Source organism: Schistocerca serialis, chromosome 1, assembly GCF_023864345.2.
Source record: "Schistocerca serialis cubense isolate TAMUIC-IGC-003099 chromosome 1, iqSchSeri2.2, whole genome shotgun sequence".
Taxonomy (NCBI): Eukaryota; Metazoa; Arthropoda; class Insecta; order Orthoptera; family Acrididae; genus Schistocerca; species Schistocerca serialis.
Window position 1 is genome coordinate 487,826,102 of NC_064638.1, and position 23,160 is coordinate 487,849,261.

General features: G+C 38.1%; 1 protein-coding gene across 1 annotated transcript in view; it reads left to right on the plus strand.

The window, feature by feature from the left end:
• Nucleotides 1-7,732: 7,732 nt before the first annotated feature.
• LOC126473848 (uncharacterized) overlaps nt 7,733-23,160 on the plus strand; it is a 32,853-nt gene continuing 17,425 nt past the window's right edge. The window contains exon 1 of the mRNA XM_050101178.1: nt 7,733-7,869. Within this exon, the coding sequence (XP_049957135.1) occupies nt 7,836-7,869 (34 nt within the window). The 5' untranslated portion in view covers nt 7,733-7,835. The remainder of the gene's footprint in view (nt 7,870-23,160) is intronic.

The following is a 23,160-nucleotide window of genomic DNA, read 5'->3' on the forward strand; positions in this document are numbered from 1 at the left end:
AGCATCTGTAAATTTATAGAAAGTTTTTGGTAGTAATTGAGAAGAGTGTGAGATAGCGTTGTAGCCTATCCCCGATGTTATTCAATCGGTACATTGAGCAATCAGTAAAGGATACCAAGGACAACTTAGAAAGGAAATTGAAGTTCAGGGAGAAGAAATGAAAACTTCGAGGTCATGTCACTGAAGCAGATGGAAGTGCAGTTCAAAACAGATTATGAGATGAACATCAGCATACGTAAAACGTGGGTAATAGAGTGCAGCCGTATTAAGGGTATGGCGAGGAAATTACATTACGAAATTTGACTCTAAAAGTAAGAGATGAGTTTTGTTATTTGGACAGCCAAAGAAACTGATGATGGCAGCGGATGATATTTGAACACCCAAAAAACATATACTGACAACAAGAATAAATGTGTTTCTGAAAAAAAGTAGTTTGCTAACATCAAATATAAATTTCGGTGTTGGAAAGTCTTTTCTTAAGGTATTCGTCTGGACTGTAGCCTTACACGGAAGTGAACGTGGACTGTGAGGAGTGCAGACAGGCAGGAAATAGAAAACTTTGAAATGTGATGCTACAGAAGAAAGATGGAGAAGAGGGAGGAGGTGATTAGTGTTTACCGTCCCGTCGACAACTAGGTCATTAGAGACGGAGCACAAGCTCGGATTAGGAAAGGATGGAAAAGGACAGCGGAGGTGCCCTTTCGAAGGCATCATCCCAGCACTTCCCTTAAGAGATTTAAGGAAATCACGGAAAACCTAAATGAGGATGGCTGGACATGGGTTTGAACCGTCGTCCTTCACAATGCGAGGCCGATGTGCTAGCCACTGCGCTGCGCTGCTCGGTGGGTTCATCCAAACACTGATGAGAAAGAAGAGAACCGAAATGGGGAGAAAAGGAATTTATGATTTGACTAAAAGAAGGAATCGGTGGATAGTACACATCCTGAGACATCAGGTAATGTGTGTGTGTGTGAATGCGGGAGTAAAAACCGTAGAGGAAGACAGGAAACAGGTTTAGATGGACATAGGGTGCAGAAGTTATTCAGATATGAAGAGGCTTGCACAGGATAGACTGCCGTGGAGTCCTGGACCAAACCAGTCTTTCAACTGAAGAATACTACAACAAAAACAACCGGGGTAAGAACGATGAACATAAAATAAACGACAGGGAGCGAGGACTAGTGTCAAGTCTTGCCAAGAACAATTGATTTCAGACCTGGAAGAAACTGCTACTGCCAAGTAATGTAGATCCATCTCAACCAATTTTGAGCGAACGTTGTAAAAACAGGCCATGAGCTGACTGGAGACATGTAGTGTGGTCTGACGAGTTGAGATTTTGCCTCTTTTTAAATGATGCAAAGTGTTAATGCCTAATGAGATGTTTTATCTGCGATTTGTGGAGGGTGCAGTTCGAGCTGCAGACGATTCTATGATGTTTACGTGGTATTTGTAGTACCATGAGTTTGGCCCACACATTCAGGTTACGGTGAACATGAACTGTGATATTTATTTCAGTATTCTCTGTGACCAAATGTTTTTATTTCTTCTACACACTGTGTAGTGTCTGAATAATGAAAACTATTAGTTGGCTATATTATGAAGAGCAACATTTGTTGATGATAAACTCTCACATAAAAGTTGCCCTACTTAGAAAAACGGATAAGCCCCAAATTAATGTAATTCAGTCTTACAAATCACAGTTAACATTCTCAGATACCGATACGCAAATAGAGAAATGAAAGTTATATTTGATACCTGAAATAATTTAATATTGGCCACAGGTTAAATTTTCTTTCATTGAAACCAGAATAAATCTACCTAACAAAATTTAGCTCTTCTCTAATCAACAAAATGTGGGTCCAAGTTTGTGAATTGATATATAACTTCATTATCTTGGAACATGGGGCGCTATTAATGCCATCGTAACACAAAACAATGTCATAAGAACGTGATGTGGCTACCCTCTCGAATGTCACGCGGTTACTTATGTTGCGCGGCCTGAAAATAACATAATGATGTGAAGAATGGCTTATTTCAGACTATTCGTTATGATCAAAAGTGATGCTGAATGAAAATGAACTGAACTGGCCATAAAATAGTCACTTTACTTACTTCTACACGCATTCACGTAAGGTCTTACATTTTCTCGTATGTATTATCTGACAATAATGATATTTTATTTAAGTGAATATGTGAGCGGTATGGATTCGAAATAAAAGCTTTAAGATTTATGTTAACTTGGATTATTATTCTGCCACATACATAAAAAATTTGCATAGCCTACTTCGATGCAGGGACTTGAAGCACGTGTTGTCTCAACACTGCCGCATAAACCAATTCTTTCTCGTGGAACATGCAAGGCGCAGTCATTTGGTGAATGAAAGTACCGACTTGCTAAATTCGACCGCGAGATTTATGTAATTCATGAACAGAACTGGAAATACCACAACTAACTGCATTCGTGAGCGCCACTTTGCCACAGTATTTAGTATTTAATCTAGGCAGATTTTGACAAACTAACATCTCTCGTCTGGATTTAGTAAACGCAAAATTGTTTTCTTTTGTCCAAAGTCGTTAAATAAGAGGAGCTTTGTTTTTAAGGTAATGCGTAACTCATACACACTATCGCTGCTTTCATATGCAGGGTGTGGGGGGTGTAAGTACAGATTTTTCTGTTGATGACTGAGGATATTGTACCGAACAGCATCACATCAGTATTTACTTCATTTGCAGACTAATAGTCCCAGTTATTAAGAGTAGTATGTTTTTAACGTGGTTCATATCTCGAAGTATGCGTGGCACATTCAAGCCATTAATGTTTATTTTCCCCTGGGCAGCAGATAAAGTGTTAAAGTAGGGATGCATGAGTGCAGAACGGTTAGTCTATACTGACAGGCGTAGTTTGCTTCGTGGCACAGTTATGACCATGAGAAAACTTCAGGTAGTAAATTATGTGACGTGTTTGTAGAAAGACTGTTAGATGCAGTGAAAAACAACTAGCACACTGAAGTCGGAACATATTAAGGTACAAATTATCATAACATCTGTACCTATACCACCAACGCCCTATACAGGGTTGTCCATTGATAGTGACTGGGTCAAATATCTCACGAAATAAGCATCAAACGAAAAAACTACAAAGAACGAAACTCGTCTAGCTTGAAGGGGGAAACCGGATGGCGCTATGGTTGGCCCGCTAGATGGCGCTGCCATAGGTCAAGCGCATATCAAATGCGTTTTTTTAAATAGGAACCCCCATTTTTATTACATATTCGTGTAGTATGTAAAGAAATATGAATGTTTTAGTTGGACCACTTTTTTCACTTTGTGATAGATGGCGCTGTAATAGTTACAAACGTGTAAGTACGTGGTATCACGTAACATTCCGCCAGTGCGGACGGTATTTGCTTCGTGATACATTACCCGTGTTAAAATGGACCGTTTACTAATTGTGGAAAAGGTCGGTATCGTGTTGATGTATGGCTATTGTGATCAAAATGCCCAACGGGCGTGTGCTATGTATGCTGCTTGGTATCCTGGACGACATCATCCAAGTGTCCGGACCGTTCGCCGGATAGTTACGTTATTTAAGGAAACAGGAAGTGTTGAACCACTTGTGAAACGTCAACCACGACCTGCAACAAATGATGATGCCCAAGTAGGTGTTTTAGCTGCTGTCGCGGCTAATCGGCACATCAGTAGCAGACAAATTGCCCGAGAATCGGGAATCTAAAAAACGTCGGTGTTGAGAATGTTACATCAACATCGATTGCATCCGTACCATATTTCTATACACCAGGAATTGCTTGGCGACGACTTTGAACGTCGTGCACAGTTCTCGCACTGGGCACAACAGAAATTACGGGACGATAACAGATTTTTTGCACGCGTTCTATTTAGCGAAGAAGCGTTATTCACCAACAGCGGTAACGTAAACTGGCATAATATGCACTTAGGGCAACGGAAAATCCACAATGGTTGCGACAAGTGGAACATCAGTGACCTTGGTGGGTTAATGTATGGTGCCGCATTTGTGTAGGAAGGGTAATTGGCCCCCATTTAATCGATGGCAATCTAAATGGTGCAATGTATGCTGATTTCCTACGTGATGTTCTACCGATGTTACTACAAGAAGTTTAACTGCATGACAGTATGGCGATGTTTTTCCAACATGATGGATGTCCGGCACATAGCTCGCGTGCGGTTGAAGCGGTATTGAATAGCATATTTCATGACAGGTGGATTGGTCGTCGAAGCACCATACCATGGCCCGCACGTTCACCGATCTGACGTCCCCGGATTTCTTTCTGTGGGGAAAGTTGAAGGATAATTGCTATCGTGATACACCGACAACGCCTGACAATATGCGTCAGCGCAATGTCAATGCATATGCGAACATTAGAAGGCGAACTACTCGCTTTTGAGAGGAATGTCGTTACACGTATTGCCAAATTCATTGAGGTTGACGGACATCATTTTGAGCATTTATTGCATTAATGTGGTATTTACAGGTAAACACGTTGAAATGATAAGTTCACAAAGGTACATGTATCACATTGGAACAACCAAAATGAAATGTTCAAACGTACCTACGTTCTGTATTTTAATTTTAAAAACCTACCTGTTCGTCTAAAATTGTGAGCCACATGTTTGTGACTATTACAGTGCCATCTATCACAAAGCGAAAAAAGTGGTCCAACTAAAACATTCATATTTCTTTACGTACTGCACGAATATATAATAATAAATGGGGGTTCCTATTTTTAAAAAACTCAGTTGATATCCGTTTGACCTGTGGCAGCGCCATCTAGCGGGCCAACCATAGCGCCATCTGGTTTCCCCCTTCAAGCTAGACAAGTTTCGGTCTTTGTAGTTTTTTCGTTTGACTGTTATTTCGTGAGATATTTGACCCCGTCACGATCAATGGACCACCCTGTATATGCATGTGTAACTCTCTCTCTCTTCTTCAATGTGTGTAAATACAGTCACTTTGAATATCACGCCATTTCACACCGAAAGTACGTCTTATCACTGCCATAGTCATGAATGGAATGAGGAAAAAAGCATGTCATTGACCAAACCGCTCACAGGCCAAAGAACCTCAGCAGATGCCCTATCATAGCAGACGTTGTAGGGAAAGTCAATCAGTGGATTCAAAAAGAATGCAAAACTTGCTCGCTGGTAATCGACAAGGACCACACTGAATATGGAAATTGTCAAATATAATACACAACCTTCAATCTCATGAGTTGTTGTGGATATTGGAGAATGGACCATAATGTTACAGAATCTTACAGAAGATTCGAGAATGTTCTAGATTGTTTTGGAATTTTCCAGAGTGGTATAGAAAGTTCCAGGATATTTGAGAACATTCCTGAATGTTGCTTCATCATTCTTTTCTCACAGTCAGTTAGAAGTAGTTTGCTCTAGACTTGGAAATCCAAAGTATTTATACATCTCCTCACTAAATATTTAGATGACAGAAGTAGTTCATATGCGAGTATTATAACAGAATAAGTTAATTAAGTATGAAATAAAATGGAACCAAACCATAGTTGTTCTTCACTAAATTACATACAAACTTACTGAAAACATGAGGATTTGGTTTAACTTTATAATTTCTGCAGTTTAATGGTTCAATTTTTAATTCACGTTTGTTATAAGCTGGCTATCTTTGTCCCAGTGCAGCGAATGAGCTCAAGGTACACAGGGTGTTTAAAAAAAGTGTCACTTGTTCCTACAGGGGAGGCATTGGTCAAAACTAGCAGAACCCAGTACCTGTTGAGATATGAGCCAATTTGTCCTCTTATTCCTACCTGTCTGTTACGTAGAAGTAGAGAATGTAAGCAGTGCTACAAGTGCTTACTAAGCATCCTAACACAATATTCAGTCCGTCTGCGCAGTGAATCACGCACACTTTCAAATACACCTGGCTCCATTGGGATTGCGTCAAATGTGTTGGTCACTTGCTCCTGTGAAGTCTGTATTTTGTCGATGGGCTGGGCATACACTAATGCCTTTAAATGTCGCTATATCACACACTCCAAAAGATTCAAGTCTAGTGAACGGATGACCATACCGCTGGACCTTCTTGGTCAACAAGCCAACGGAAATTTTGCAGTGACACACTGTTGCTCGAACCGTAGAAAATGGGGTGATGCTCCGTGCATAAACCGTCTTTGTTTTTCTACCAGGGCAACGTTCTTCAATAGAGCTGGAAATCAAATGGTTCAAATGGCTCTGAGCACTATGGGACTCAACTGCTGAGGTCATTAGTCCCCTAGAACTTAGAACCAGCCAAACCTAACTAACCTAAGGACACCACAAACATCCATGCCCGAGGCAGGATTCGAACCTGCGACCGTAGCGGTCTTGCGGTTCCAGACTGCAGCGCCTTTAACCGCACGGCCACTTCAGCCGGCAGTTGGAAATCCATAAGGGGTAGAAATCGGTGATACGCAGCACCTGTTAATCTGTTTGGTAAAGTTTATGGCTCTATGAATCTGTCACAGTCAATGCCCGCCCATATATTGACACTGAAGCAATCTTGATGCCTGATATCCATGATCCATCGAGGATTTGCATTTTCCCATGTGTATTGTGGTAATTTACTACGCCATCTTTTGTGAATTCTGCCTCATCTGCAAATAAAATGCACGTTGTCAATACTAAACATTACTTGTCACAAGTAAAACGACCTTCCTGCCACCAATGATTGGTTTTTGTGTCTGGTCCCTGTTGTGCGCTATAGTGGTTTAGTGGTTGTGCGGAGGTAACTGTTGTAGTTGTTGAAAGAGGAGTGTTTTGAGTGGTCGCTAGCACATTTTGGTGTTCACCAGGACATTTTCCATCTCTTTCGCATCAATGTATATTTCAAGGAAAAAAAGGCTTGATTCATCTGCAACTTTCTCGAACTTTTATGAATATTATTGAATGTTGACGAATGTTTTAAAATATTCTAGAATGTTTTGGAATATTCCATAGTGTTCCAGATTAGCCAAGAGTGTTTTTTAATGCCTTAGACAGTTCTTGAGTGTTTGGAACTACAAAATTCCGGAATTTTCTTTAACGTTTTCGAGTCTTTTTCAGTGTGGTGGAGTGTTCTCGAATCTTTTGAAATATTCTCGGCGTTCTGTAAGAACATGAATGAGTGAGTGACAGAGTACATTATTTGTAATTGAGGTACTGTTGAATATTTAAGTCGTTTTAAGAGTACTTAGAGGTATTTTTCAGTCAATCAGGAGTAGTTTTTTTACGATTTTTTGAATGATCATCTTCATCATGTTCTCAAATGTTCTCGAGTGATCCGCAATGTCCTCAGAAAACAAATGAAAATAAAGGCCAAGTGAAGCAGGTCTTTTTCAGTTAGTGTGTGAATATAACTTCACTCACGCAGGGTGATTACTTCAGGGTGTTCCTTCTTCAATTTCTTCTAGTGTGTGAGTTAAAAATAAAAGCGAACGTATACAAACAATAGTAATATTCAGATTCGCAGTTGAAATTGTACTGCTTTACAAAAGCAAGCAACGTTAGAAGAACCGTTACAAAATATGTCAGCAATGATGGGAATTCGCAACTCTCATTATTGGAGGTTTTGGTTTAAAGTGAAATCTATGAAGAGACGAAGAGATTGGTCTCCATAGTGCTGGTACGGCTACACAGCTTAGGGGAATGAGTCATAAGGAGACACACAGGGGATTGCGCTTGGCGCCACAGCATTTCCCTTGCGTCAGGAAACGTGTCCCACTCCAGCCAGCGGGAAGTTTCGACTCTTCCGCTCGCAACCGCTTTAAATCGTCCGTTGCTGGCGACTGGTCACGTAGTACTGTGCAGACATGGACAGAGTGGTGGTCGCCGTTCTTGTCGCAGGTATGCGTAGCCCAACACTGACTTGGCCGTGCAGCGTCAGGATTTCTATCGTTGACGCACTGTATTGGTCGGTACGTAACAGTACCGCTAGAGCCTAGCACAGCAATACTGTCTGTGAGTGGACTGTAATAAGCGACTCGATAAATCAGCAAGTGATCCAGAGTATGGTCCCAGCTCTGAGGGGTTTCAGGCGGCGTTAACGGTTTCACCTCTACATGGATACCTCACATTTTTTTCGGTATGAGACTATTCGTAACGGTGTCCAGTGGTCCACAAAAACCGTCGTATCGTGAGAGATAAAGGCAGTCGTCATTGTGTACGAGATGCCAAAGCTGATGAGCAGCGGTAGGCAGGAAAGTGAATAATTTATTGCCCTGTCGATATCGGCGTTATTACAGGCAAGGTAGTCTGTCAGTTGGACAAAGATGGACCAGGAAATGTGCTGCACCCATTTCGTGGGAATCATCGCGATATTCACTTGCAGAGAACTAAGAAAACCACGACAAATCTGTCTCAGGACGGCAGGACGGAGTTTTGACCCACGTTGTTCTAGAATACTAGCCGTGTGCATTAGCCATTTCGCTGGTTTATTCGTCGATGTCCTTTTGACAATCTGCTTCCGTCACATGTTCAGAGTGAACCCGAAGTTCACAGTCAACTTTCGGAGGTTGTCCAGAGATATTTTTTAGTATTTTGTTTCAAGGGACGATTAGTCTTCGGAGAAATGTTAGAGACTAACTGCATTTCCTTTGATGTTCGACCCCCGTTTATATTATTATCGCCGGCTTCGGTGGCCGAGCGGTTCTAGGGGCTTCAATCCGGAACCGCGTGACTGCTACGGTCGCAGGTTCGAAACGTGCCTCGGCGATAGACGTGTGTGATGTCCTTAGGTTAGTTAGATTTAAGTAGTTCTAAGTTCTAGGGGACTGATTACCTCAGATGTTAAGTCCCATAGTGCTCAAAGCCATTTGAACCATTTTTTTTATATTATAATCTGTATTGCACTTAAAACATACTCACAACAGTGCAAATGCGCTCTTTGTCATACTTGGAAACAGACTCGTTAAATTCGCTCTTGCTACCTGCTGTTGACGACAGAATGCCCATTTTAGTCTACGCCCTGAAGTTTACATTCAGTAACGCTCAAGTATTTCGCGGGTTTGGTTTTTCTGGCGGTGTTAGTTGTACATTAACAATAATACACAGCGTTATGGCTGGGTTTAGTAGTGAAGAGTTAATCTCGTGTTTGGGTTCACTGAATGCAATGGAAGAGCCGCACAGCGATGCTACGCTGAGCTGTTGCAGGGACGACAACCTTATAAAAGTACAAGTGTCGCTGCTTCCATCGCACAGACTGTATGGGCAGGGCAGATTGTTCTTTTGTTGTTCTTCAGTCGAATTTTAACGTTCTTCACAATTTGCAAGACCTTCTAAACTTTTCACACCGATGAAGTCCGTAGAAGCAAGGTTTTTTCCGAATGTACTTCTAATCAAAAAGCGATTCTGGCAGCTGGAGTCCAAGGATTTTATTAGTGATGCCTTCAGCGTTATCGTGGTGATATTTGAATAGAAACATTCATCCTCTAACACATATTTCTTTGTACATAACCGAGAAGTGAAACTTCAGTTTCCATACATTTAGATTTAAAATTTTCTTAATAGAACTAAATATTTTCTTAAAAATTTTCATCCCTAATTTCAACACTTTAAAAGTGGAGTTTCGAATAGTCCTCTCTAACGACTTCTATAGATATAAGATGCACACCCTCTTCAAATTTCATGTTTCTGTCAACAGCAGTTTGGGCTGGGCGATGATGAGTCACTAAATCAGTCTGATCCCCTTTGAAGCTGAAAAAAAAAAGAGTTTCTTCATTTCTCACTGAGAAGCCAAATATCAATTTTCACAAATTTAGCTCTAAAAATGCTATCACAGTGAAAAAAATTCATAAAGCATTCAACTTCTATTTCATCCCCTTTAGGACTGAATTTCCAAAAACAGTGAAAAAATGTTGTTTTTTTGAGAAGCCAAATTTAAACCTTCATAGATTTCGCTTTAAAAATGCTTTCATAATGAAATATTTCTTAAAAACTTCATTGCATATTTGGTCCCATTGTGGGCTGAATTTCCAATAACATTAAAACATGTTTTTTTTTATTTGTAACTGAGAAGTCAAATATTAGTTCTCATAGATTTAGCTTCAAAAATTCCTTAGTAGTACTTTAATAATGATTTATATTTAAAAAACGTTCACCCCCTGTTTCACAGCCATAGGGGTTAAATTTCGAAAAATTCTGAAACACGAGTACCTTTATCTCTGACCGAGAAACCAAATACCAATTTTCATGGGTCTAGCTTCAAAATTGCCTTAATAGCGACAGATTTTCAAAAAACCTTTCATCTCTTATTTCAAACCTTTAGAAGTGGAATTTCTAAAAATGCCTTCTTAAATGATGCCTGCTGTATAAGATCCTCAGCATGTTACAGGTCTCTATCCTTAGTGGTTTGGACTGGCCGATAAGGAGTCTTCAAGTGAGTCAGTCAGTCGGGACATTGCATTTTATACACAGAAATTTTTACGAGTTCGAAAAGCTGCACACTACAGTCATTTTCGTTGATATGAAGGTGTTTTCACAGACACAAAGGTAAACGGAGTAACAAACCGAATAAATTACAAAAATAGTATTACTCTGTAAACCCCACCAGAGGCCACGGGTGCAGTAAATCCGAAGATATCCCTGAACACCTGAATTTTGTCGGTGGAGTTTGGCCTCATCTACATGCAAATTTTTAGCTATGTTTTCTTGCTGTTTGAGATGTCTGAACGTTTACCTGGCACATACCATATGCACCTGTGCTGAAATAGGCGTTTCTCACTAATAAACTAATACTGAACATAGCTTTTTTCTGTCACAGCTTCAACAGCCATTCACTGAACGAAATGGCGCAGTTGTTGACGCAACAGTTCTAGATGAGTTCAAATTCCCATCGGGACATCTAGAAAACAAGTTCCGAAACTTCTCCTCTGACGGTACACAGTGAAAAATCCTGGTACTTTGATGGAATAGCTTGCTTATTTTGAAGGATAACAAAATTTTTAAAAATGAAATAAACCTGTTTTATTCACTGATCACTTCAGTTTTAAATCACAACTAATAACACAGCAATCATACTAAACATTTAAAAAGTAAGTGATATCGTCAAAATGTCGCGAAAAAACCATGCTATTTGTAGCTTTTTGCGGAGCAGTTACTCATTTCCTGCGGAACTGATAAGAGATGACCACATTTGTTGAGTGACTCTAAAAGAATGCTTCCATCGGCGACTACGGCTGCATACTAGGCATTCCAAATTTTTCATGTGAAAACTCTTAAAACTTTTTAATAAAACAAATGTTATTAACATTTTACATCTTTATTTCTCAAATCTACATAGTTCCAATCCTCTGCCGCTAGAGGGCTACGAATTGCAGCATGTAACATGGCGGTGTGTTACGTGACTACTCGGTGCGTGAGAAACAGCGTGCTGTAATCGAGTGTTCCACACATGGAGCACCATCTCTTTCAGCACGACAATGCGAGACGACACACGAGAACTGCGACATCTGCAGTCCGACGTATTGGGTTCACTGTCGTCGATCATCGTTTTTACTTTCCCGACTTGGTCCCACCCGATTTTATCTGTTTCCAAAACTTAAAGAACAACTTCGAGGACTTCACTTTGGAAACCGATTTTGTCGCCTGTTTTTTATTATGTATTATCTTCTCCTTTTTTAAAACAAAGTCTGTAGGCTGAAGAGCGGCATACTAAGCTGCTGCCAGCCCGCCCCCTTCGGGGGGAATCGACATTCAATAAAGAAAAAAAAAAGAAAAAAATAACTTCACTTTGATTGTGATGAAGCGGTGCAAACAGAGGTGAGGTCGTGGCTCTATCAACAAAGTCAAATATTCTACAATAACGGTATCAACAAATTGGTCTCTCGCTGGGAAAAATGTGTTCATCGCCAGGGTGACTACGTTGCGAAATAAATATGTAGACATGAAGAATAAAGATGTAGAATGTTAAAAAGGTTTCTCTTATTTAAAAAAACTTTAACTTTTTCACATAAAAAATCTGAGGCATTATTTTTCAACACGCCCTTGTACATAGTTCTAAAGTCTGCCTAAGGACGTGGAAGTATTTCTGGTCAACACATTTTATTAACAGGATGCGAATAATGAATTCTTAGCGACGAACTGTTGTTTGAACACATACCACTGAAGACTTAAAAGCGGCTGTTCATTATTGTGTCCTGGTTGTAGGAAAAGTTTCACATTATTTGCTCTTTAGTGTATCCCAGCAATTTGCTTCTAAGAAATAGCTCTTTTAAGTCGCGATGCTCTCTATTTCTCTAGTATAGCAGGAATGTTTAGTATTTGCATAATTGCGTAATATACATGTATCTTAAGTTACATCGTTTAAGCAGAGCCATCTTTATCACACTACTTTGCGTTACTCGTTTTTACTCATGTTTTTTTTTCCTTTTATAGGACGTCCGAATTACTTCCAAGATTTATTCTGTAGAATATGGTGCTCTCAACAGATTACTTCATGGTTTGTTATCCGTTTCATGGTTCTTTCCCTCATCACAGAAACACTTCTCATCCTTCGACAGCCTTTTTTCCTCGTTCCTTACATGTTTTTACGCCAATCAACGACATGGTACCAGCGTATGACAGAAGTATGCTTTGACACGATAAATTGCACTTGCACGTTCCTAGACTATAAAGCTAAATTACACACTTTTTTAAATGGCATTTGGTTTCTAGAGCACACTGGTAGGTCGTTCGTTTTGATGTCAGTTGGGTCATTCCATGTCAAGTCACCCAGGCCTTGACACCAACCATGTCAGATTTTGATGAAACTTGGTACAATTACTTCTTTTATCATCCTGAAAGCACTTGTAAATTTTTTTGCTCTCTTATAGTTTTTTTTATAAATTTTTAAAGTTGTTAGATTTGGCGTTGTTTCAGCAGTCGGAAATCGTAACTTAAACGTGTCCTCACAACTAAAAAAATTTATAAATTAAAGAATACTCAAGATATCAGTATGAAATTTTGGAATAAGCTTGTGTATTATATCTAAATGTTAAAAAAATTACCATAAAGATATATTAAAATCTTCCAAATGAAATAAAAATTTAGAAGCTTTTTTTTTTAGCTAATGGATGTTTAGTTTTACAAAAACTGCAATATCTTGAGTCTCAGACCTGATAGAAAGCTCAAATTTGCTTTAAAATACTCTTAATTGTACAGGCTACTAGATAAAAGAAAAATTATGTTGGCTTTTTAACCTGTTTTTAAAATAATATTAATTATATTTTAAAAATAAAAAGTACCAAGTGACTTAGACACCGAAAATAAGTTTTTGTCTTCTTGGAGTAACAATGTACACTTGGATTTTGTTTTGTTACTCCTGTGTTTTGAAGTAAAAAATTATTACACCGTTAAATAGTGCTTGGATAGTATTTTATTAAGTTTATTCGAACTTTCAGTAAGTCCTGTTACTTAGTTTACAGAGATTCTTTTCCAATATCCTATAAAAGTAACCAGAACAGTAATCAGATCAAAAGTGAAATCAGTATGTCAGATATTCAAACCTGTAGCGTAGGGTTATTTAAAAAATCTGACTGTTTCCAAACAACCTACACACCTACAAAAAAGTTACAACCGGTATCTGAATTGAGTGAGGAAGAAAAAGATTTGATCCACTTACGATATGGAATTAATCTGTCTGAATTTAAGGATATATGTTCACACCACAGCTACTACTTTTTAAATGTTTTTGAAAAGTATCAAACAACATGAGTAGACCCACTAAAAAAACACAAAAAGCCCATCAAAAAATCGTTGAGAAGTGTAGGCTTGGATCTTTCTAAGCAATTACTGACAAAAAATATTAGCATAAAACCTGGACATAAGCTTTGCTCAACATGCCGTAACTTTTGTGAGGAAAAATTAAGAGTTGAAGTCAATGAAAGTGAAACAGATGATGAAGTCATGGTTGAATTAGAATCATTGGAATCCAGAAATGAATCCCTCGTACAAACAAACATTGCTCTTGATAATTTAGATTTAACACTGATAAAGCTTCATGGCTTGTCAGAACAAAGTAAAGGATCTTATTTTAAAAGGAAGGTTAGCAGTATTGAAAAGACTCCAAAAAAGACGGTTTCAAAAGCATTAAAATATGATGCACCAAGTTCTGATGATGACGAAGAAGATACAAGTGTGGTTGAGAAAGCAAAGGATTTTGATGTAATGATTTCTCTTATGAAAGAGAAGATTTCATCTGTTGGGAGGTCTAGAAAAATCCAGATTCTGACCTTGGCTCTAGATTCTTGCAGTCGAAATAAAGTGATGAAAGAATTTAATGTAAGTGAGTACATGGTGCAACAAGCTAGAAAGCTAAAATCTGAAAAGGGTATTTTGGAAACTCCTGGTCCAAAAAAAGGTAAAACTCTTTCTGAAAATACAGTAAGACTTGTAACAGATTTTTATGAAAAGGATGAAAGTTCCAGAGTGCTACCTGGAACAAAAGGCAAAGCAAGTGTTCAAAAAAATGTGTACATGCAAAAAAGACTCATTTTGTGTAACTTGAGAGAACTCTATTATTCTTTCAAATGGGAGAATCCCGAGGTAGAAGTAGGATTTTCAAAATTTTGCTTCTTGAGACCTAAGTGGTGTATCCTTGCTGGTGCTGCAGGCACACACACTGTATGTGTGTGCAGTATCCACCAGTATGTTAAACTATTACTGGATGCTGTGAAAATTGAAGAATCTTATAAAGACCTAATTAAGATGCTTGTGAGCAACACAGAAAACCAAAACTGTATGCTACATCATTGTGACAGCTGTCCTGCAAATACTCCACTAACTGAGTACTTAAGTGAAAAACTAAGTGAAGATTATGATTTAGAAGAAGAAATTGTAATCAGTCAGTGGGTTAACACAGACAGGGCAGAACGATCAAACAGTCTATCAGTGTTGAAGACTACATTTCTTTATTGGTTAGGTCATTGGAAAAGCTCACCCCGCACTTGTTTATAGCAAAATCCCAATCAGCAGCCTTTAAAAGATTGAAAGAAGACCCACCACCCAAAACAGCAATTATTGTGATGGATTTCAGTGAAAATTATTCCTTTGTTACACAAAATGAGATCCAAAGTTACTACTGGAATAGAGGTGGTTGTACTCTACACCCAGTTGGAGTTTTTCTAAGAAATGAGGAAAACAATGTTTTTGTTTCCAACCACTGTTTTATTAGTGATGACCAAGAACATGACACTGGTTTTGTTAACTTTGTACAAAAAGAAATTACAAAGTGGCTGTCATTACATCATACTGACATTGACTCACTTCACCACTTTACAGATGGTTGTGCTGGGCAGTACAAAAATAGAAACAGTTTTAAAAATTTGACTGAACACTTGAGAGACTTTAATTTGAAGGCCCAACACTCTTTTTTTGCAACAAGTCACGGGAAGTCAATTTGTGATGGCCTAGGACGAACTATTAAAAGAATTTTAAGGAAAGCCAGTCCACAGCTTTCAGACGAAGAACAAATAATGACAGCAATCGATGTGTACAAGTTTTGTGAAAAAAATATTGAAAACATTCATTTTCACTTTACTGACAAAAAAGAAGCTGATTTGCTACGGTTAAAACTAGAAAAACGGTTTTCAGCAACCCGAACCATTCCTGGAACAAGAAGTTTTCATAACTTCAAACGACTTCCACCAAACAACCTTGAAATTAGAAGGACTACAGATAGTGTAAAACCTTCCTTAGTCTTTTCTTTCCATTCTTCTTCTGATTGGATTTGTGTTGAACCATCCATAAATAGCTATGTGGCTGCAAATTATGATGGTAACTGGTACTTTGGACTGGTAAAAACAATATTCAATGATGAAGAAGATGCAGAAATTCTATTTCTACATCCATCAGGACCAGTTGCATCATTTTATTGGCCTGAAAGAGAAGATTCTTGCATAGTGCCTTTGGAGCACATAGTCTGTGTAGTAGACACACCTCAATCCAGCAGCACTGGAAGAATGTATTCCTTCAAAAAAGACTGTATCAAAAGAACTGAAAGCTCTTGGATGAAGTGGAAAAACAGTTTGAATCAGCATTAATGTTTATTAAAAAGACAAAATTACTCAAAAAAATCAATGTTTCAAGCAATCAGTTGGGTTATACATAAGTGTAGTAAGTACACTATCTTTGTACATAATTCTAATGTAATCTACTATAATTAATAAACATGTTAAAAAGCCATCATCATTTTGTTTTCTCAAGTAGCCTATATGTTTAAGAGGAAATTTAAACAAATTTGAGCATTCTATCAGGTCTGAGACTCTAGATATTGCAATTCTTATAAAACAAAACATCCGTTAAAAAAGAAAAGAAAAAAAGACATATATAATTTTTTTCATAGAAAATATTAATATATTGTAATAGTATCATTTTTATCTTCAGTTATGTATAATAAATAAACTTGCTGCAAAAATTCATGATGTTATCTAAAAGAGTTTTTAAGATAAGCAATTTTAAAGTTTTCAATACAAATTTACCATTTTCGAAGGTTTGGAAAATGCAAACTATAAAAACTTTAAAAATTTATTAAAAAAAACTATAAGAGATACAGCAAAAAAATTTGCAGGTATTGACAGGATGGTATTAGAACCATTTGAGCCAAATTTCATGAAAATCTAAGGAGGTGGGTGTAAAATTTATTTTTTATTGGGTGATTTGATATGGAATGACCCAGTCATCTTTTTCTCTATGTAGTACATTTTATAATCAGCATACCTATATTCCAGTCCTGCACGTAACATGTACATACAGTAATGGTTTGCTTCAAATCAGCTGGTTGTTCATCAACAGCGAAGCATTTGCAACGAAGATATTTTGATAATGGGACGAGGAAGGCAGAAGCTGTATATATATATATATATGAACACATTGGTATTAGATTTAATTTCAGCTTACAAGGTCGGATGTGACAGCTTCTTACTGAAGCATTGTTGGTCAACACTTTCACCTCGTGTGTAGCTGTGTAGCTATGCAGTGAGAGGAGCTTGCAAATCACAGTAACAATGAGATGAGTGTGGAAAATTTTTTAAGATTTTGTGTGTTGCCTGACTCTTGCCCAAATCACTGACTTGGTTACTTCACTGTATAACAGAGTGCCTGGTTAATCCTTAATTAGTCAGTGACCAGGTGACCCGTGCAAAACTTCCGCACTTTTACAGTTTCAAACAATGACAGTATTTGGAGTCGTACAGATAAGAGTACTTGTAGAAATGAAGAGAAAACATCTTTAAAAAAATGAACAGAATGACGTGAAATAGTAATCATGAAATTATGACACATGCTTGTATATACATTTCCATGCACATAATTTTGAATAAAACTCTTTACAATGTGTTACAATAGTTTACAACGTAGTGCTCACTTCTTACTTGGTATATTACTAAGGTCACAATAACGTCTGACTGTATCCTGAGATTTTAATTGCACTTCGCACTTTATGCTATAGTAGTGGTACATAATAGCACTATAGAAGCAACAATTACAAATAATATTTGTGTTAAAAATGTGTCCAAACATCTGTTTTGTATTCGGAATGATTCTTCTGACTTGTACGACAGACAGAGGTCAATGACTGTCAGTATGGCCACATAACCTACAACTTTAACTCGACAAGCATTTTCAATTACAGAAAATACGTTAGGCCTTGACAGCAATAAGTAAACCACAGTTCAAGGCGACAATGACATAAATGTTTGTCGTTAAGGAAAGTATATTCGTTTAGAAGAATCAACCCATACGACAGGCATCGATAATGGACAACTGCAGTGGTCACGGTTATTATCTATGACAATGTTATGTACAATTATCCAGTTAATAAGTACTTCAAAACAAATAAAATGGTATTTATAATAAGATAATATGAACAGGGGGTCTCTTATTCATTATTAATAAGTTACCATCGTAAAATATAAGTATGAATCCGGAATCCATGCGCCCTTCTGTCTATGATATGTTTGTTTTCCACAAATACTAAGTTTTAGCTCAAAATCAGTATGGTACGCAGTATCAGAAGCCGATTAAAAAATCTTTCTAAAGATACTCCGTTCATCCCTGTACGATTAGTATATATTGAGAAACAAGCATGTTGACTTGGAAAACAATAAAATGATCAATCAGTATTGTCAGAAATTATCGGCATCATGTCGTGATTGTGTGTCAATTTCTCTTTTAATAGACACTTTTAATGAAAGACTCGGGTTTTTTGTAGAAGCAGTTTTAACAGCCTTGTCCAGAATTGTTGAAAGCAACTATTATTTGTTCTGACAGTGGTTAGCTCTTTCCCCGTTTTTCTCTATAGTGAGCCAGTCAAATGTACTAAGAAACCTACAATAGTTTTCAGCTAATTCTCCTTTTCTTTAGTATATTACGATTAATTACAATATTATAAATACATAAGAGAATCGAATGAACATACTTGTAGTATGCTTGCTCCCATGGGTGATGTTTACGACCCATTTCAGTACATTGGTAAGTCTGTGTTGTCGACGGTCTTTGAAGTCTAATATATGTCCGTTGATCTGTTCCAAGACGACTTTAGCTTCACTGAGCATTTACCTCATATTCAACAAGAGCGCTCATAACCATGCCGTTCCCGAGCGTCATGAAACCATCATTGCATCATTATCAAATCACAACCCTTTGTTCTGCGGCAAGCAAATCTTCCTGTCGCCAGAGTTTCCCAACAATGAAATACGAAACGCATGACACTAGCAATAGCGATGAAATCATGCAAATAACCACACCAAGCAGGAAATTGTGTCCAAACTTCTGTCGCAGCAACATCCTGGAAGTTGTGTTGCTCTTGTGGCGTCTCTCGTAATCTTGATTTTTTTAACTAGTTGGTAGTGATAAATCATTGTTAATATTGGTTTGTTTCTGATCTCTGGGCGTCGTAATTGTTAATTTTCTTTGTGAGAAGACGCCACAATTTACTTTCTTTAAAATTCGTCGTAAAACAGAGTTCGTGGTGGAACTGATATTTCATAGTATCTTTCTCTCTTTAACTTTGATGGAATGAATCAATGAGTAAAGATGATAATCTTTAAGGTAGTCCTGTCCAAATTAATTTTGCACCCTTCCAAGTAAGTTACATTCACGTCAAAAGTAATTTTTGCGAGTTATTATAAATTCACTCAAAGATCCTATACCTACGTTAACGTTCGTTCGATTTGATGAAGAAATGATAATCGCTGCGCTGCGTAATGTAGCGATCGAAAATAATTAAAATTCTCACTGTTCCAACTTTGAATTAATTCCTATTCATTGAAACTCCCTATCTCATTTCGCTGAATTCACGTAAAAGAAATAATCATCAATTCTTTTTAATAATAAAACTGTTCCCTTCAACAAACATAATTACTTTCAGATAAGATGGAAGATACTTCTGAAATTAAAGTTTTGAATCCTCTTACGCTATGTATTTTCACAGTTAAAAGTCATAAGCGCTCACACGAGCTAACACAATACAGACAACTAGAGACAAGAAGAGCTGAGACAAAATTAGAACCAGACACTATTGTCTAGACTATTTATAGGCTTATACAAAACCAAAATTGACGTAACTATGACTTCTCACGCCTAGAAGTTCTTAGTACACTACTTAGTCTTTTGAAACTCCTAAGTAATTCACAATTGCACAAAAATATTAACGAAATTATTTAAAATCACGGTTTATGGCCTGTAAGTGTGGCTTCACTGTGTTTCACCGCAGGGACTCACTTCCTTCAGAACGATGTAGAGAGAGAACGTGCAGCATTTACGAAAAGACAGCAGATGGCTGTTCTGTTGTTCGGCCTTGCGTTTTTGCGTCGGAAGTGGTAGACCGCAGCGCACTTCCTTTGTAGCGAACACATCCACAGGCCTTGGAGCAAAACAACCAGCGAGATGTTTCATTAACATTGTATTATCTTCCTGATATTCTATTAAGCAGCTTGAACTAAAAACATATCCTTCCACACAGAACAGTAGACTGCTTCAAGTTTGCAATTTCAGAAGATGTAAATGTTGTTCTTTTTGTAGATAATACAACTACAGAAATAAAAAAAAATAGTACGTTCCCATACTGAAAAGGCAGGTAATTAAATATTCGGAAACATCAGCACATGCTTAAAAGCAAATAAACGGATTATCGTTGAATTTGTACAAATCTCAGTGCATGCAGGTCAGTACTTCTCAAAGGACTCACAAGCTATAAAAACTGAATTCTCAAACAATGACACATAAAAAGAAGAAAATGTTTTTTTGAGACTGACTGTAAATCACAACTTTTGTTGCAAAATCCACAGCTTAGAATTAATAAAGCTCCTTAGTTCCGCTACGTTTGCAGTGCGTAGAACTACTGCTACAGGATATTTAAGTATGAAGTAAGTAGTTTATCTGTATCAATGCATAAAGGCGAAACGTTGGTACAAATATTTCGATAAGCTCTTGACCGATTTCCTCCATTTTTACGCGATATTTTACTAAGCATTTCACCTTTACCATTGTACAAAAATCTCGTTCATGTGCTAGAATTTCGTAAGGATTTTCAGTTCCCTCACACTGTGGTGATTAACCTTTCCAGATACACGGAAGGTAATTTCGTCTATGAATATCAGCTTAGAGGCGAAATGTTCATCCCCAGATGCTTCCAGCATCGTGATGCAAAACTGAAGTCGCCGGCCACAATCTTACAGTTTTAATCTTGTAGGAACTGCCTACGGTGCGGTTTGAAATGTAACCGCCGTCGAAAAATGATCCACAGATTTTGCCGCGGTATTCCAAGTTCGTAGATTGCGCGGAACATCGATTCCTTTCTTTTTTTTTTTATTTGAGTATGAAATTTCCCTCAAACTCTCCACCATAGCATATGGCACACATGGTGGGCCTGTACTTTTAGGTGTACAGAATCAACCAGTGTCCCTAATTTGTCAATACCAACGCATAACGATCTGTTTACATAGCGGTTCTTTTCCATAATTCCTTATTAATGCACTCTGCACTGTTACAGCAGTTAAATATTTCTCATATTCCAACAAAGAAAAGCTCTTCTCTTGTTTTGTCGCTATTTTGTCAAGGTGCTGCACTCGTAACGCCAATTGGTGGGCTCAATACAGACTCGATGAGTTTATATATTTAGAAGTAACGTCACGGAAGCTAGTATTCTCATAGATTGAGCAGATGGAGAAGTCGCTCGCATACCCCATATACCAATGGTCCCAACCGATTCACCCATTTATTTTAAGCGATTTCAGTTCCAAATCAAGGTTTCGTTTGCAATAGCAATAAACAAGACTCTATGTCTGACTTTCATACACGTTGGAACTGATTTACGATCGAAGTGTTTTTCGCATGGCCAAAAGCAAGAGAATTTTTTTTTTTTTCAAGGTACAGTCGGTCTCGAAATTAAAACCACTGTGAAAATCCGACAAAGCTTTGCGAAGATGTGTTGCACAGTGTTTCTAGTATGCCCGTCGATCGTGTCACGTGCACTTTTCAGTTCTCAGGGAACAGTATATATATATCTGTGTGTGTTTTTCAAACAAAAGTTGTATACACCACAATATGTTATTTTGTTACCTTTCTCGGCATCAGTTTTACAGAAAATAGGAGAGTTATGTTTATGCCTTACCGGCTTTTGATTAGAATACTACTATGGAATCTGACCATTCGCAGATTAAAACTGTGTGAGATACTGCCATTAAAGCGATCATAGCTGGAGACGTGTCTCCCATATCCCGTATACCAGTGATCCCAAGCGAATCAGCCACTCATTTTGAACGACTTCAGTTCCCATCAAGGTTTCATTTGCAACAGCAATAAACAAGGCTCAGTGTCGTAGAGAGGGGTAGAGGACAAAGAGAGGGGAAGGATGAGGAGATGGACAAAGAGAAGGGGCGGGAGTGAGGTGCGCAGAGAGAAAGGGGAGAGAGTGAGGAATTTAGGATGTATATCCATTTCCCATACAAATTTAGCTTATAATAAAATGAAATACAGTTGCCACTTGAATGAGTTACGAAATAACTCAGATTATTAATATACATATTTGAGTTCCTAGCCCATTTATTGTGATATCTTAACGAAGGTAGTATATTTTTCAATTCCCTCACTTTCATTTAACGCGGTTCCATTCAGAAGGATACCCATTTAATTAATTTCGTAATCACTACTGCAACTAAGCGCCACGTTTGAGCGCGAGCATCCCTTTAATGCGGTGTCAGGAAACTCATCTGGCCGGCGCAGCTTGAAAGTATTGTCGGCAGTGAATGAAATTACTTCTCAGCTCCTCCGTAGTCGACAATGAGTTACAAGTGATCAATGGTGCAGGAATGTGGTTTACTTACAACTTTTTTGGAGTGTAAAAGCATAGAGCACAGGTTGAAAAAATGACCGATATTCGTAAGTTTTCTGAATGAAAATCGAAAATGAAAGTGAGGGAATTGAGAAATATACAGCCTGCGATCAACTATCACAAGAGAACAGTGAGGAACTAAAATACCTCTACTGAAAAGGCCATTAATTGTACTGATGGAGAAAAAGTAGACCTACCTAGTAACTCTGCTGACTTCATGTGATTTTATGAAAAGGGTAGTATTTCCGATGTCGGGCATTACTTTGATGGAAAAAGGAGATGGACGATTACTTCAAGTATTAGAGTTTATTGAATCCATAGCAACCTGAGAAAAAAATGGCTGTGAGCACTATGGGACTAAACACCTGTGGTCATCAGTCCCCTAGAACTTAGAACTAATTAAACCTAACTAACCTAAGGACATCACACACATCCATGCCCGAGGCAGGATTCGAACCTGCGACCGTAGCAGTCGCGTGGTTCCGGACTGAGCGCCTAGAACCGCTAGACCACCGCGGCCGGCAACCTGAGAAAAATTACAATTTCAGAAATGATGAAGATGGCATAAAGGGGACCTTTCGATTGGACTGGCTCTCATTATATCCATGGTTGGTTTATTCTAAAGCTGTTCAAGATGCGCTTTGTAAGTTGTATCAGCTCTTCGCACCACTTATAACGCGTGGCAATCATCGTGACGCATTCATAGACTTTGGTGTAGGATGGGTTGTTCATATTTTACCTATCCTTTATTTATTTGTTACAAAGTGTTTTTCTCAGCGACACTGCTATAGGTATGTAACAAGATCCCAGAGTTACTCTCCGAAATAAAC